Source organism: Desmodus rotundus, chromosome 12 (assembly GCF_022682495.2).
Source record: "Desmodus rotundus isolate HL8 chromosome 12, HLdesRot8A.1, whole genome shotgun sequence".
NCBI lineage: Eukaryota > Metazoa > Chordata > Mammalia > Chiroptera > Phyllostomidae > Desmodus > Desmodus rotundus.
The window spans coordinates 77,734,636-77,748,537 of NC_071398.1; the positions used below are offsets into that span (position 1 = coordinate 77,734,636).

General features: G+C 42.9%; 1 protein-coding gene across 13 annotated transcripts in view; it reads left to right on the forward strand.

Moving 5' to 3' along the window:
* ARHGEF11 (Rho guanine nucleotide exchange factor 11) overlaps positions 1 to 13,902 on the forward strand; it is a 113,070-nt gene that overhangs the window by 67,981 nt on the left and 31,187 nt on the right. For 10 of the 13 annotated variants that reach the window (XM_053916172.2, XM_053916182.2, XM_053916170.2 and 7 more), the window contains exons 4-11: positions 1,070 to 1,119; positions 1,925 to 1,982; positions 2,834 to 3,012; positions 3,751 to 3,822; positions 8,909 to 9,028; positions 10,688 to 10,733; positions 11,347 to 11,423; positions 13,041 to 13,178. In XM_053916172.2, the coding sequence (XP_053772147.1) occupies positions 1,070 to 1,119; positions 1,925 to 1,982; positions 2,834 to 3,012; positions 3,751 to 3,822; positions 8,909 to 9,028; positions 10,688 to 10,733; positions 11,347 to 11,423; positions 13,041 to 13,178 (740 nt within the window). The remainder of the gene's footprint in view (positions 1 to 1,069; positions 1,120 to 1,924; positions 1,983 to 2,833; positions 3,013 to 3,750; positions 3,823 to 8,908; positions 9,029 to 10,687; positions 10,734 to 11,346; positions 11,424 to 13,040; positions 13,179 to 13,902) is intronic. The other 3 variants (XM_053916179.2, XM_053916181.2, XM_053916180.2) reach the window with 2 other exon arrangements.

A 13,902-nucleotide genomic window follows, 5' to 3' on the forward strand; every position in this document is an offset into this window, starting at 1 on the left:
ACATATGTTTCATACATTCAGGCAAAATGGCTCCTTTCTCTTCACCTTCAGTTTTTAGATGACAGTGTAAGAGAGTTTCCATCTATTCACAAGTGATCTTACATCAATAGCATACTTTACATGCGGGTAGTTTCAATTCTTAATACTGAAAAGCCAAGTTGGAATGCACTCGTCACTGTCACTTCTCTTGTTAAGACTAGAAACATCTAGATGTGTTTTGTGGGAGTTTTATTTTGATCAAATGAATGCAACTTACAGATTTAATGATTACCTTGGGGCCGATTTACAAAAAAAAACTTCATTTGTATGCTTCTCCTTAACTTGCCTCAGTGTTAGTGTTTCTTAAGCTTCGTGGACATACGTTAAGCCCTGGCTGTAAGTCATCTAAAACAGCACAGCGGCCGAAGTGCTGCAGCCTTCAGTTGGGTGATAGCCTGAGAAAGTTAAGAGCACGCTCTGAGTTCTGCTCATTCAGTCATAATCAGAAGCTCTTAATCTGGTCCATTAGAAAGGGGAAGCTACAAAGAGTTTAAAACAGTTTAACAGAAAATAAAATGTTATCATGTTTAATGAACTCTCAGAGTATTTTTATGAACCTCTCAGGGCTTATGAGCCACTGTTCAAAAACTCTCATTTTAATCCTTTTCTCCATATTTCTCTTAGTAATTACTATTATGTTAAGAATTATATTTAATGTAGTAAACTCGTTCTTCCCACTAGAAAATAAGAAATAACTTTTATTTGACCTTGGAGCACATCTAGATACATTCAGATGAAGCACACATACCCGTCCCAGAGCTTGGCCCTCCTCCGCTCCTGCCGTGGCCTGGCCCTTAGAAGTCTGGCACCTGAGCTAGGTGGAGGGAGGAGCAAGAGCTGTGACCTGATATTGTCACCCTAGTTTAAAAGTAATCTTGTCGCTGGAGCAGAGGTGGATGTACACATTTGAGATACTTAACACAGAAAGGTGAGAAGAAATTTTGGAAGGAAGTGATCTGACAAGGACTTTAGGAAAGGTGACCTCTGGCAAAGGTGGTTGGGCTCTACTGACCTGGCCTTCTTCCTACAGGAGGTGCAGCCATGAGAGCTGGTGTGAAAGAGGGCGACCGCATCATCAAAGTGAGTGACCTTCCCTTTGCGCACCTCCATTTTGACACCAGTTATTAGTCAGCCACTGGTTTAGGGGTGGTGCCGTGAGAGTGAGCACAGTGGTATAATGTGACAGACGGTGAGGACTAAGATATTCTAGGCCCTTCTTAACTCAAAAGCAGTGGTCCCCAACCTTTTTGGCACCAGGGACCAGTTTTGTGGAAGACAATTTTCCCACTGGGGGACAGGGGGCAAGGGATGGTTTCAGGGTGATTCAAATGTATTACATTCAAGCTTACCTCCTGCTGTGTGGCCTGGGTCTTAACAGGCCCAGACCAGTACTGGTCTGTGGCCTGGAGGTTGGGGACCCCTCCTCTAACACAACCAGGCTTCTAGAACAGGTATGGGGGGGATACTCTCCCCATACAATGCTGACTTTAGGTCCTTGCCAGTTCTAAACTACTGGCATCTTCCCTGTTGCTTCAGTGCTTTCTTCTAGGAGGAGAAAACACGCTGGGTCAGTTGACACATGTACAAGGTTAATGGTTGAGAAGAAAGTATATACCAAAAATGTTTAAGTGGATAAACAAACAAACAAACGAATGAATGAGGCCGCAGGTCTTATCCCTGCAAACTTGTAGGCTAGCTGGGAAGACAAAACACATGGCAGATGTGAACAAGAACAAATTTACAAAGTGATTTTGAGTGAACAAGTGACCAGAGGTGGTTAAAGAGCACTGGAAAATAGCTTCCTAAAGGAGTGGCATTTTGAACTTGTACAAGGATTCCCTAGGTTTCCATCATCATTATTCAATATCATTTGTCCCCCCAACAGGTGAACGGCACCATGGTGACCAATAGCTCACACCTGGAGGTAGTGAAGCTTATCAAATGTGAGTTGGAGAGAGCTGACCACTAAAGAAAGTAGAGGAGCAGGTGGGGTGGGAGCGAAGGCGGGAAAGGACAGGCCTGTTGACCCCAGAGTCTACCTTTGTAGATGAGGGAGGCAGCTGAAGTCACGTTTTTAGTCTTGATGTGGAATGGTCCAATTAGACTGTCACAATTTTCTATTATCATTTCAGAGGGAAACACTGTTAGTCTCTCATCAAACACTTTACTTTGACACCCATCTTTGCCGTCACATTTAGACCCTATTTTACTAAGGCCAGGTCTCACTGAAATACCATTTGCTCCTCTCTCCCATTCACGGACATTCTCCCTCGTTTGTTTCTTATTTGGGGAAAAAAAGCAAAAATACTCTTTTTGCGGCTGGGAAGATGCAACAATTGAGTTTGCCTAGGTAATCAAACAGAAGCAACAAATGATGAGGAAACAGTTAAAGGGTGTGGGACGTTTGAGGAGGGTGGGAGGCTAGACCTACCGTGAGTGCTTTTCATGTGCCAGGCAGACAGTATACTGGGGCTTTGTGTTAGCCACTTAGTTTAGTGACACAAAGGAGGAAACAAGGACTGATCGGGCAGACTCTCAGGAGTGTTCCCAGATATTTATGGTGGAACTTTGGTTGAGGTCTCTGCATGAAGAAAGGGAAAGAAGGGGCACTTGTGTTGATGCAGGGTAGGTAAGCAGGAATTAGAGAATGGGGGACATTACAACTGAGGAGAACTTTATCTACAGAATTATTAGCTTCATGAGGGGAGAAGGAAGAAAGAACCCCCTCCTTTTCGTCTGAATGTCTGCTGTCCAGAACAATACCGCTTGAGCCAGCCTTTGTCTGTCCCTGCAGCTGGTGCCTATGTTGCACTGACCCTTCTGGGCTCTTCACCCTCGTCCATTCGTGCCTCTGGGCTCCAGCAGGACCCAGACCTAGCAGGAGCTCCCCAGGTCACCCCTGTGATCCCACCACCACCACCTCCTCCACCTCTGCCACTTCCACAGCGCATCACAGGACCCAAACCTCTCCAGGTAATGATCCTCCTGCTCCTCTCCTCACTCTCTTGTCCCTTTGAATAACTTCCACTGAGAGGAAAGTAGGTTAAATTGAATGATATGCTGGTAAGCAGAGACAAGCGAAGAGATGTTCTCCTTCCATGTAAACACACATGTGCAGTTTCATCAGACAGCAGCATACAGTGTGTTTCCTAGATATGTGGAAGACTCTAAGGAGGCCCTTTAAGAGTACTCCTCCCACACCTGCAGGCTTGGACAGAGTTAAACACTGTTGCCAGTCATTGTCACTAGGGTATGGAACAGTAGGGGAAAGGCTTCCTGGAGAAAAAGACTGCTTGGAGGAATGAAATAATGGAGCTAAGTCTGTAGTGGAAGAGAGTAAAAACAGAAAAACCAAGTAGGGAGAGAACCAAAAGTCCAGGGAAATCTGTGTGATGTGTTAAAAAGAGGTTGAGATGCAGATAGAATGGGGAACAGGATTTTCCAGTTGGAAAGAAGACTGAGCCCAGCAAGTCCTAGGAGACTTTAGAGAGCAATTTGATACCAGAGGTGATTACAGCAAGGTTTTTAGGAAGTTCAGGTAAAGTCAAAGTAAGATTGTATTACTGAATTCCGGTGAGGTTCCAGGTATTAGACAAAACACATTTATGATGCAGGCTCAACCCTCATAGCTTTCCTTGGCCAAGAATCAGCAGGTAGAAGAGAACTGAGCTGGTCCCCACCTCTGACTACTGTCATATTTTTCACTCTTAGGATCCTGAATTTCAAAAACACGCCACCCAGATCCTTAGGAACATGCTGAGGCAGGAGGAGAGAGAGTTACAGGTAAGGTCGCTGCTGAGGGTAGACTGTCCATTGCCTTAATGAAGTAATATTTTATCAGAGCAGTCTGCCAATGTGCACAACTGAATGTACAGGCCATATTCTAGTACCATAAAACTTCAAAAATTAAAACCCGGGACCACTAAGAAATTGTCATAGGCCAATAGAATTTGTTGATGCAGTTAAAGCAGAATTTGACCAATAGAATGAACAGGGTAATAGCTCGTGGATAATAGATTAGAATAGTGATTACACAGACAAAATACAAACACGTGATGAGACAGGTAGAATAAAATGAGGGGACACTAGAACTGAGGAAAATCAGAATCAGTTGGAATTGATCTTGCTGGTTTCCAGGGAAGGAATGCTCAGGAGGAGGGAGGGGGTGGATAGGTGAATGCCCAGGCAAGCTGATGGAGATGGGGGTGCTGTTGGTAAAAAGGGTGCAGAGATTTCCAGGCATAGAGAACAATAAGAAGATTACTTTAGCTGGAGTAGAATCATTTAGATTACTATAGTGGCTTACAGCAAGCTCCTCACTCCTTCATTTCAATTCAACAAACTTCTGTTAAGTGCCCACTGTATGTAAAGCATTGTTTTAGTTTCCGTGGCATATAGTGAGGGAAAAGATCAGACAGTTCTTGTCCTTAACCTGTTTAAAATCTAATGGGGAAAATCCATATTACAGTAGGGAGAGAGTGGCAAGAACAAAGAGCTTCCAATAAGAGAAAGAGAGCAAGTAATAATTGGAAATGCAGGGGAAAACTTTATAGAGGATTCTATTCCAGCTAGGCCTTAAAGAGTGGGATTTTTGTATGCAAAAGAGATGGGGGATGGAATGCTACTCAGTGTAGGTCAAAGGCACAAAGATAAAAAAATACACTCATTTATTTTACAAGCTGAGTCCCTGCTGTGTGTGTGTTGCAGTGCTAGAGGGAGGAGGAGTCCTAGGGGCAAAAGTTGGAATGGTTACAAAGATAAATGAGAGATGAACCTTTCCTTTAAGAAGTTTGTGATCCAGTAGGATATCAGTGGATGAATGAAGATACATAGTTACACTAATATAATAAGTAATGATATATGTTGACAAATGTCATGGAATAATCAAGACAGTGTGGTACTGGTGTAAGAAGAGACCTATATATCAATAAAGTAGGATTCAGAGTCCATAAATTAACCCACACATCCATGATTAATTGATTTTTGACAAAGATGTCCAGATAATTCAGTGGAGAAAGAATAGTCTTTTCAGCAAATGGTGCTGGGACAACTGGGTATCTACATGAACAGAATGAATTTGGACCCTTGCTTCATATAATTTTTTAAAAATTAACTCAAAATGGATCAAAAACTGAAATTATTTTTAAAAACTGTAGCCCTGGCTGGTGTGGCTCAGTGGGTTGGGCATCATCCTGCAAACTGAAAGGTTGTTAATTTGATTCACGTGCCTGGATTGCAGGCCAGGTTCCCACTCGGACATGTAAGGGGGGCCAGTTGATGTTTCTCTCTCAAGCTGATGGTTCTCTTCTTTTCTTTATCCCTCCCTTCCCCTCTCTCTAAAAATAAATAAGTAAAATCTTAAAATAAGAGAATGTGGAACTCATATATCTGATAAGGGTTTAGTACCAGGATGTGTAAAGGGTTCTTAAAACTCAACAATAAAAAGACAGCCCAATTTCAAAGTTAGCAAAGGAAGTGAACAGACAGTCCAATAAAGAAGATAAATAGCCAATAAGCACAGGAAAAGCTGCTCAGTATCATTAGTCATTAGGGAAACGCAAATCAAAACTACAAGAGATACCACTCCATACCCACGAGGGTGGTTACAGCCAAAATAACAGAAAATAACAGTTGTTGGTGAGAATGTGAAGAAATCGGAGAAATACTTGTTTATATTTTATATACATATCCATAGTCCTAATCTATTTCCACCATTGGTGGTGAAAATATAAAACATAGTACAGCCACTGTGGGAAAGTTTGGTAGTTCCTCAAAATATTAAAAAGACAAACAGAGATAAGATGATCAGTTCCACTCCTAAATATATACCAAAGAGAAATGAAAACATGTTCAAACAAAAACCTATATGTGAGCCTTCCTAATAGCATCAATCATAACAGCCAGAAATTGGAAACAACGCAAATACTCATCAACTGTTGACTAGATAAACAAAATGTGGTATCAGGTTGGCCAGAAATTTCATTTGGTTTTTTCCTTAAGATGGCTCTGGTAACACTTAGTTTTCTTTAACTTCTTTCAAAATAATTTTGTTAGATTGTATTGTGGCACCTGTCATATCAGCGTGCATTTTTTTTAAAAACTTATTAAAATTTGTGAATTTTTGTGTAGCCATTTTAATATAGAAGATGGAAGAAAATACGCAATATGTTCAGCATATTATGCTTTATTATTTCAAGAAAGGTAAAAATGCAATTGAAATGCAAAAAATAGATTTGTGCAACGTATGGACAAGGTGCTATGACTGATCAAACGTGTCAAAAGTGGTTTGTGAAGAAGGTTCATGGTAGAGACTTCTGACTGGACGATGCTCCTTGATCAGGTAGACCAGTAGAAGTTGATAGCAATCAAATCGAGACGTTAATTGAGAACAATCAATGTTACACCACACAGGAGATAGCCGACATACTCAAAATAGTCAAATCAGTAAAGTTATTGGTGAAAATAAAAAATGTGTTGTTTATTTTACAGAAAAAAATCATACAGACTTTTTGGCCAGCCCAGTATATCTATACAGTGATATTATTTAGCCCTAAAAAGGAATGAAGTAGTAATGTGTGCTCTATACTAAACGAAAGAAGCAACTCTACGAATGTACTAAAAACCACTGAATTGTACACTTTAAAGTGGTGAAGTTTGTTAATGAATTATATGTCAGCAGTAGTTTTTAAAGTAAATTTTCTGATGCTGTGGAAGCCTAAAAGAAGGAATAATTCATTATGCAATGGTCAGAGAAGTCTTTATGAGGTGACACTTGAGTTAGGGTCAGTCTGTTTCACTCTGGAAAGTGCTTTGACCCTTGATGGGCTTCGAGTTTGTTCTGAAGACAGTGGGAATTGATCAAAGGGTTTGTGAGTAGGGAGTATACATATCTTCAAATCAGTGTTCTTTAGAAAAGTGTGTTAAGTGGATTAACACGTAAGGAAATCATCCAGAAAGCTATTGAAATAGCTAAGAAATGATGACAGATTTAATAAGAACAAAGTTGGGGATGGCAATGGGAGACATCTCAGAAGGCATATCAGTAGAACTTACCAACTGGAAGAAGGAGGTAAAGGAAAAGAGAATAAAAAATAGCCACGAATTTAGATGCCTGGATAGATGGTGATGCTATTGATGGAATGAGACAGGGAGAGGAACAGGGTTTAGGGGAAAGAAATGAAGGTTGTGTTTGGGTGTGCTGAGTTTAAGGTGCCCCTGGGACATTCAGATCAAAAGACCATCACAGAGTGTGTGGAGATACCAGGGCTGAACCTCAGGAGACAAAACTGGGTTGAAATATGCATTTGGGTATCCTCAGCACAAAGGCGGTAGTTGAAATTGCAAACTAGGTGATAGCACCTAGGGTACCAGTGCAGAGAAAAAGAAGAAAGCTGAGGATGGAATGTAAGAGAGGAGGCAGGGATAAAGGTACAGTTGGGGGAGGAGTGTGAGGAGACCCAAGATTGTGTAGAGTTAGGAAGTCAAGAGGGCAGCATTTTGAAGAGGACCTAGAAGAAACCATTGGACTTGGCATTTAGTTCATTTTATTCTTTGAAAGAGTATCTGTCGGAGACAAGCGGGAGGAACTAGACGGAGGAGTGAGTGAAAGGCAAAGCAGTGTGGGGCTGACTGCTGACTGCTGTGCCGCTTTGCAACGCAGGGCTGTGAAGGGAAGAAGAAACGAGTTGATGGAAAGGGTTTTGTTGTAGTGGTTTGTTTTTAGGACTGGAAACTTGAGGAGAAAGAACCATTGGAAGGAGACTTTGAATATATGTGACTAGTGCCTAAGAAGAGCCTGAGGCAATTGGAGGCATTAACTTTGTAAAAAATTTGTAGACACGGTTTTTCTCTACTGCGGCAGGGAGGGGTGGCTGCAAATGTTTTGAAGTGAAAAGTTAGGAAGTTCTTACAACACGACATTTTTTTGCTGAGGAAAGAGTTGAAGGCTTGCTGGGCTAGACCTGGAGATGAAAAAAAGTGTGAGGAATTTGTAAAAAAAAAAAGGTTGGCAGGTAGCAGTGAGGCCCCAGGCGACACTAGAGAATATATGCATTCGGAGTCTTTATTTAACTATTTAACCAGCCAGCTCTAGTGAGTATTTCCTTTTGTAGTGAAATAATAATACCTGGCCGTATTCAGTGGTGTAATTAAGCACCAGACACTCTGCTAAGCACTTTACATCCACAGTCTCATTCAGACCTTACAGCTCAGCTCTCCCCAGAGGCAGGTACTGTCATCTCCAGGTACTTTTGTCTATGAGGATGAATTAAAGCTTGCCCAGGTCTACACAGCTCGTAAGTGGAGGTACCAAAATGGAGTTCAAAGCCAGGACTCCCCGACTGCAAAGTCTAAGCTCTACGTGTGTGTGCCGCACTCCGTGTGCTGTGAGGAGTGCGACGTGAGTGTCAGACTGCTTCCCGCCCACGGGCTGGGGAGACCTATGGTGGCTTCCCTCGTCCACACGTTCCGCTCATCTCAGCTGCTTCTCACTGAGTGAGTTTCCTCTTGGGCACCTCTGTGTGTGCTGGTCTGGACAGTCACGTAAATATCTCACACTTGAGGAGTGATCAAAGGAGACCTTATTTAGGATGTGGGAATTAAGCCAGCCTTTCAAGAATGGGTCAGAGTAGGATGGACCTTTGTGTTACGTCTTCTTTCTCCAGTTGCAGCCTGTGTTCTGTTTCTCACCATTTATACTTTTTTTCTGCTCCTAATTGATGGTGAAATAACATGCATCTACTAGAATGCAGAGATCTCTGTCCCCTTTCTTTTGGGATAACTGTTTATCCCCCTTACTCGTGAGTCATCCATTCTCTACTAACCACCCCTTCTGCCTTTTCCCCTCCACCCTGTCCTCACCCCTCCCCAGCGTATCTGTGAGGTGTATAGCCGGAACCCCGCCAGTCTGCTAGAAGAGCAGATCGAAGGTGCCCGGCGGCGAGTCACTCAGTTACAGCTGAAGATCCAGCAGGAGACTGGTGGCTTAGTGGTGAGTGATAGTAGGTATAGCTCTAGAATGGGTACCCTGCAGGTGGACTGGGTGGAATTAGTGAGAAAATGAGGGCAGAAGGCTTCCTGAGTCATGCCAGGACCCCATAGGCTGACCTAGTAAGTGTTTAGTATATAACAAAGAAACAGAGGTCTGCGATTTTTTATTGAGAGCCAAAGAGACTGAGCACCGTCCTGACACTTGAGACACAAAGGGAAAAGCCTCTCAGGATCTTACAGTTGCAGTGGAAAGAAATAAATATGGAATAAATTGTTGTTGGCTTTAGTCTCCTAATTATCCATCTCCTTCTGGGTAATTTCCTCATAGCTGATATGTATTCCTACACTGGTTTCACTCAGTTTTCATCTGGTAGCTTTTTTCACCACTCATTCCTCAGGTCTTCTCAAAGAAGTACAAGTACTTTTAAAAGTCAGGCTAAGTAAAAGATGCTCAGTCAGTTGAGAGGTTTCTATAGCAGCAGCTAACCACACTTTGTGGAATATCCCAGAGAGGCGATGGTGCTTACCTGTTACAGTGAGGGAGGGAGTTTGCTCTTAGTAGAGTCTTGCTTATCTCTAGCAGGCCTTAATTCTTCGGGTATATAGGAAGTAACTTTCCAGAAACTTAAAACATCTGCAAGAATAATATTTGCCAAAACCAATACAAATTATTTGAAGATTATCTACTTTCTCTTTTAGAGCATCCAGATCAAAAGGGTCTGGGAAACAGGTTAATCAAACTTAAGCTCTTTTATTTTCTAAAGGACTTCTCAGTGTCACATGGTTGATAGGAGCTCAAGTCTGGACTTATACCATCTGGATTCACATCTCAGTTCCAGTGCTCACCGCTTTAAGACTCTTGGGCAAGTCACTTAATGCCTGGGAGCCTTGGTGGCCTCGTTTATGAAATGGGATGGTGACAGGATCTGCCTGACAGCATTAGTGTCAGAGTTAGAGTGTGCCCTCAGCACGGGGCCTGTGCAGTTGCTGCTGGCACTGCCTGTGCACTCGTGTGCTCTGTGAGGTGGAGTCTGAAGCACTCCACCTGGAATCAGGAGATCTGGATGCAACCATGGCTTTATAGTTTATCTGCTGTGTAGCTTGGGCAAGTTACTTAAGATCTCTGGGCTTCTGTTCCCTCATTATAACGTGAGAGTTCTGTACCTGCCTCAGAGTTGTTGAAAGACTAAATGTGATGTAGAAAAGAGGGCTTTATGAACAGCACTGTTAATATAATGCTCTCTACATTGGCTGGTCAGCCAGCCCTAGGCTGGCACTTCAGAGACCTTTAGAGATGGAACTTTTACATGTTCCCTCAGTCATCTGCTTGAGATTTTGTACCCCTTGATAGGAAGTTCTTTCTGTGTCCCGCCCACCTAAGGGAATAGATGTTTTGAGGTCATGGTTATAAATCAAGTGAATTTTTGGAATTTTTCTGATGGTAAAGTTCTCTTCTACCGTTAGGGGTCACTGTCCTCCTGAAAGTGTGCAAACGAAGCAATAGCTTTTGTAGCTGGGCATTGTTAAGGCGATAAAGCAGAAGAGACCACTAGTTATAAACTCATATCTGCTGAGACTGAGGGAAGGGTTGATTGGAGGAAGGAAACAGTGGGAGAGAGGTTAATAGAATTTCCTCACCCTTTGGACATTTCTTTTTTAGGATGTACTTCCACTACCTGGTGACACCAGCCAGAGATCATCAGAAGGTGAGGCTTCCCCCACCACCACCACCCATTTTTTCTCCGGCATGTCCCTAGTCTAGGTTTTTTCTTTGTTGTCCCTTCTCCATGAGGTAGATCCAGGGAAAGAAAATACATAGTACCTGCCTCTGGGAAGTAGAGTAATGAGAGAAAGCAGTACCACGGCACAGAGAAATTGGATACCACTCATTCGGTAGAAATCAGTATATAGCCAGTAGCACTGGGTACCTAAGTGCCAGGTGGAGACTTAGGCTGTAGTGATGATGGTCCAAATGCCAACTTGCCTAAGCACCTAGCACCTTTAGGAGCTCAAGCAATACTGTTGCAAGAGAAAATGGATGGGAACCAGGGAGAGTTGCGGATGAGGTGAGGTCTAAGACTTGTGAGACAGAGCTATGAAGTATTATTTCAGGAGATGACATGGTCTGGGCGGCACAGGTGTGTAGGTAGGTAAAGCCTCTGACTCAAGGTGTCATAAGATAAGAGAGGCAAAAGGAAACTGGGCAAGAAAGGAGGGTGGCAGCTTCACTTTTCTGCTCTGTGTACAAGTTCCCAGATTAAAGTTCTCCCTTTCCCCAGACCACAGCCCTCCTTACTGAGTAAGTTGTTTTCTTGTCAGGCCAACTTTCTCTGGATTCACAGGACGGGGACAGTGGCTTGGACTCTGGTACAGAACGCTTCCCTTCCCTCAGTGAGGTGAGTGTCAGCAGGAGCAAGCCTATTGAAAAATGTAGGTTTAGTGTCCCTTCTCTAGCACCTAATGGTTCTGCTGCTCACTGGTTGCAAAGACCTCGGGCCTGTCGTGGATATCTTCTCTAGTTCCAGTTGCAAGGATTTTAGTCAGTCTGCTCTGGGTTCCAAAAAGGAGGTTTCAAACACATCCGACATGCAAGATCATCAAATCTGGCATCTGTTTCATCGTAAGTCTGTTATATAAAGAGTAAGGTTGAGAGAAGGGCCATGGCATTAACTGTCGCTTGACCAAAAACACATTTCTGCCTGGCTTTGAATAACTCATCTTTCATTAACACTGGGAACCCTGTCTGCTAAGAAGCAGCAGTCTCTCTTTCTCTGACACAGATCTTTTTGTACTTCACCAGTTCATCTCTTCTGGAGTGGTCAAAGGATTTCTCTCTTTAAAAAAAAAAGATTTTCTTTCTTTGTTTTTAGAGATAGGGGAAGGAAGGGAGAAAGAGAGGGATGAAACATCAATCAGTTGCTTCTTGCACACGCCCAACCAGGGACCTGGCCACAACCCAGGCATGTGCCCTGACCAGGAATCAAACTGGCAACCTTTTGGTTTGTGGGATGATTCCCAACCAACCCACTGAGCCACACCAGACAGGACAAAGGATTTCCAGTTTTGGCCTCAAAGGTTCTCTCTTCCAGGTGTTCTTAGTTTGCATATATAAACTACAAGTATGCAGTATAAAAAGGCAAGTGAATGAAAGAAATAATAAAGATATTAGCAAAATATATACCTAGCCAGGTTAATTAAGCATGTGAATCCATCATTTAAAATATGTTTAAAACCTAATTTTAAATTACAGTTGAAATTTTATTTCCTTACTGCTCCTGTCCATTTGGGAGAAGATGATGCATGTAAGTGAAATGGTCAGTACATAGGCCCTGGCTAATGTGACTCGGTGTGTTGAGCGCCAGCCTGCGAACCGAAAGGTCAACAGTTCGATTCTCAGTCAGGGCACAGGCCTAGGTTGTAGGCCAGGTCCCCGGTTGGAGCACACAAAAGGCAGCCAATCGATGTTTCTCTCGCACATTGGTGTTTCCTCTCCCTCTTTTTCTCCCTCCTTTCCCCTCCCTCTAAAAAATAAATAAAATCTTTCAAAAAATAAAAATTTAAAAATGTTAAAAAAAAAAAGAAATGATCAGTATGTGGGAAGGACATCAAGAAGGGACCAGAGGGGTCTAAATAATCTAAGTTAACATTATCTTGAGGGCTTGACATCTGGGAGGCATCGTAGCTTTGTGACAAGAGTGGTGACCGTGGGATGAGATGCTGGGTTGAATCCAGGCAGTACCTACTTGGCAGCTATTTGACTTTCAGCAAGTCTTGTAACTGCTCCGGGTGTTAGTATCCTTGTGTGAAAAGTAGTAAGGACAATAGTATCTCACTCAAATGACTGTTGGGAGTATTAAATGAGGTTCTGTGTAATCAAGGTTAATGAAGTGCCAGGCACAGACTAAGTACTGAATTTTTATTAGCTGATGAGTATGGCTATTACCACCAAGTGAGCTGAGCCCTGACGGTCTTCTGGATGAGTTTCCTTCTCACAGAATTCTCTGTTCCTTTAGTCGTTGATAAATCGGAACTCAGTATTGTCAGACCCTGGACTAGACAGTCCTCGAACCTCCCCTGTGATCATGGCCAGGGTGGCCCAGCAACATAGGTGGCAGGGCTCGGATGCACCAAGCCCCCCCACCAGCGACCAGGTGAGTGACTCCAAGCCACCCTTCGATCTTCCTTTCCCCTTTCCCAGAACTGGGTCACCAGTGCATAGTCATGAATGATCAAACTAAACCCCTGTTTTGAAATAGACACTCACCTAGAGAATAAATAGTAAAGAAAGAACATGGTATCAATAACTACATGAAAGTAAGACTATCTCAGTTCTATGTGAAAAGTGAATGAGCCCTGGCTGGTGTAGCTTAGTGGATTGAGTGTGGGCCTGTGAACCAAAGGGTTGCAGTTCAATTCCCAGTCAGGGCACATGCCTGGGTTGCAGGCCAGGTCCCCAGCAGGGGGTGCACCAGAGGCAACCATACATTGACGTTTCTCACCCCCTCTCTCCTTCCCTTCCCCTCTCTCTAAAAATAAATAAATAAACTCTTTTAAAATTAAAAAAAGAAAGAAAAGTCATTGAATACCTCTGTAGGGGAGTCATGTCTAAGGAGCAGATAGGTGGTCTTTTAATATCTGTATAAAACAGGAAATACGTTTAGTTATTGTTTCTCCAGAATGCTGATTTTCAATTTTCTCTTTCTTTAGCAGAGTCCTTTTTGTAAGTATAATCTTATTATTTGACACCCTAATGTAGAGAGCAAATAAAAGCTCAGGAACCCTGAGACCTTTTTCCGATCAGCCTTCCCCACCCTCAGGGGCACTTCCCTGGAGCCCTAAGATTCTGCAGAACCTGACTTAAAAGCCACTGCTTTG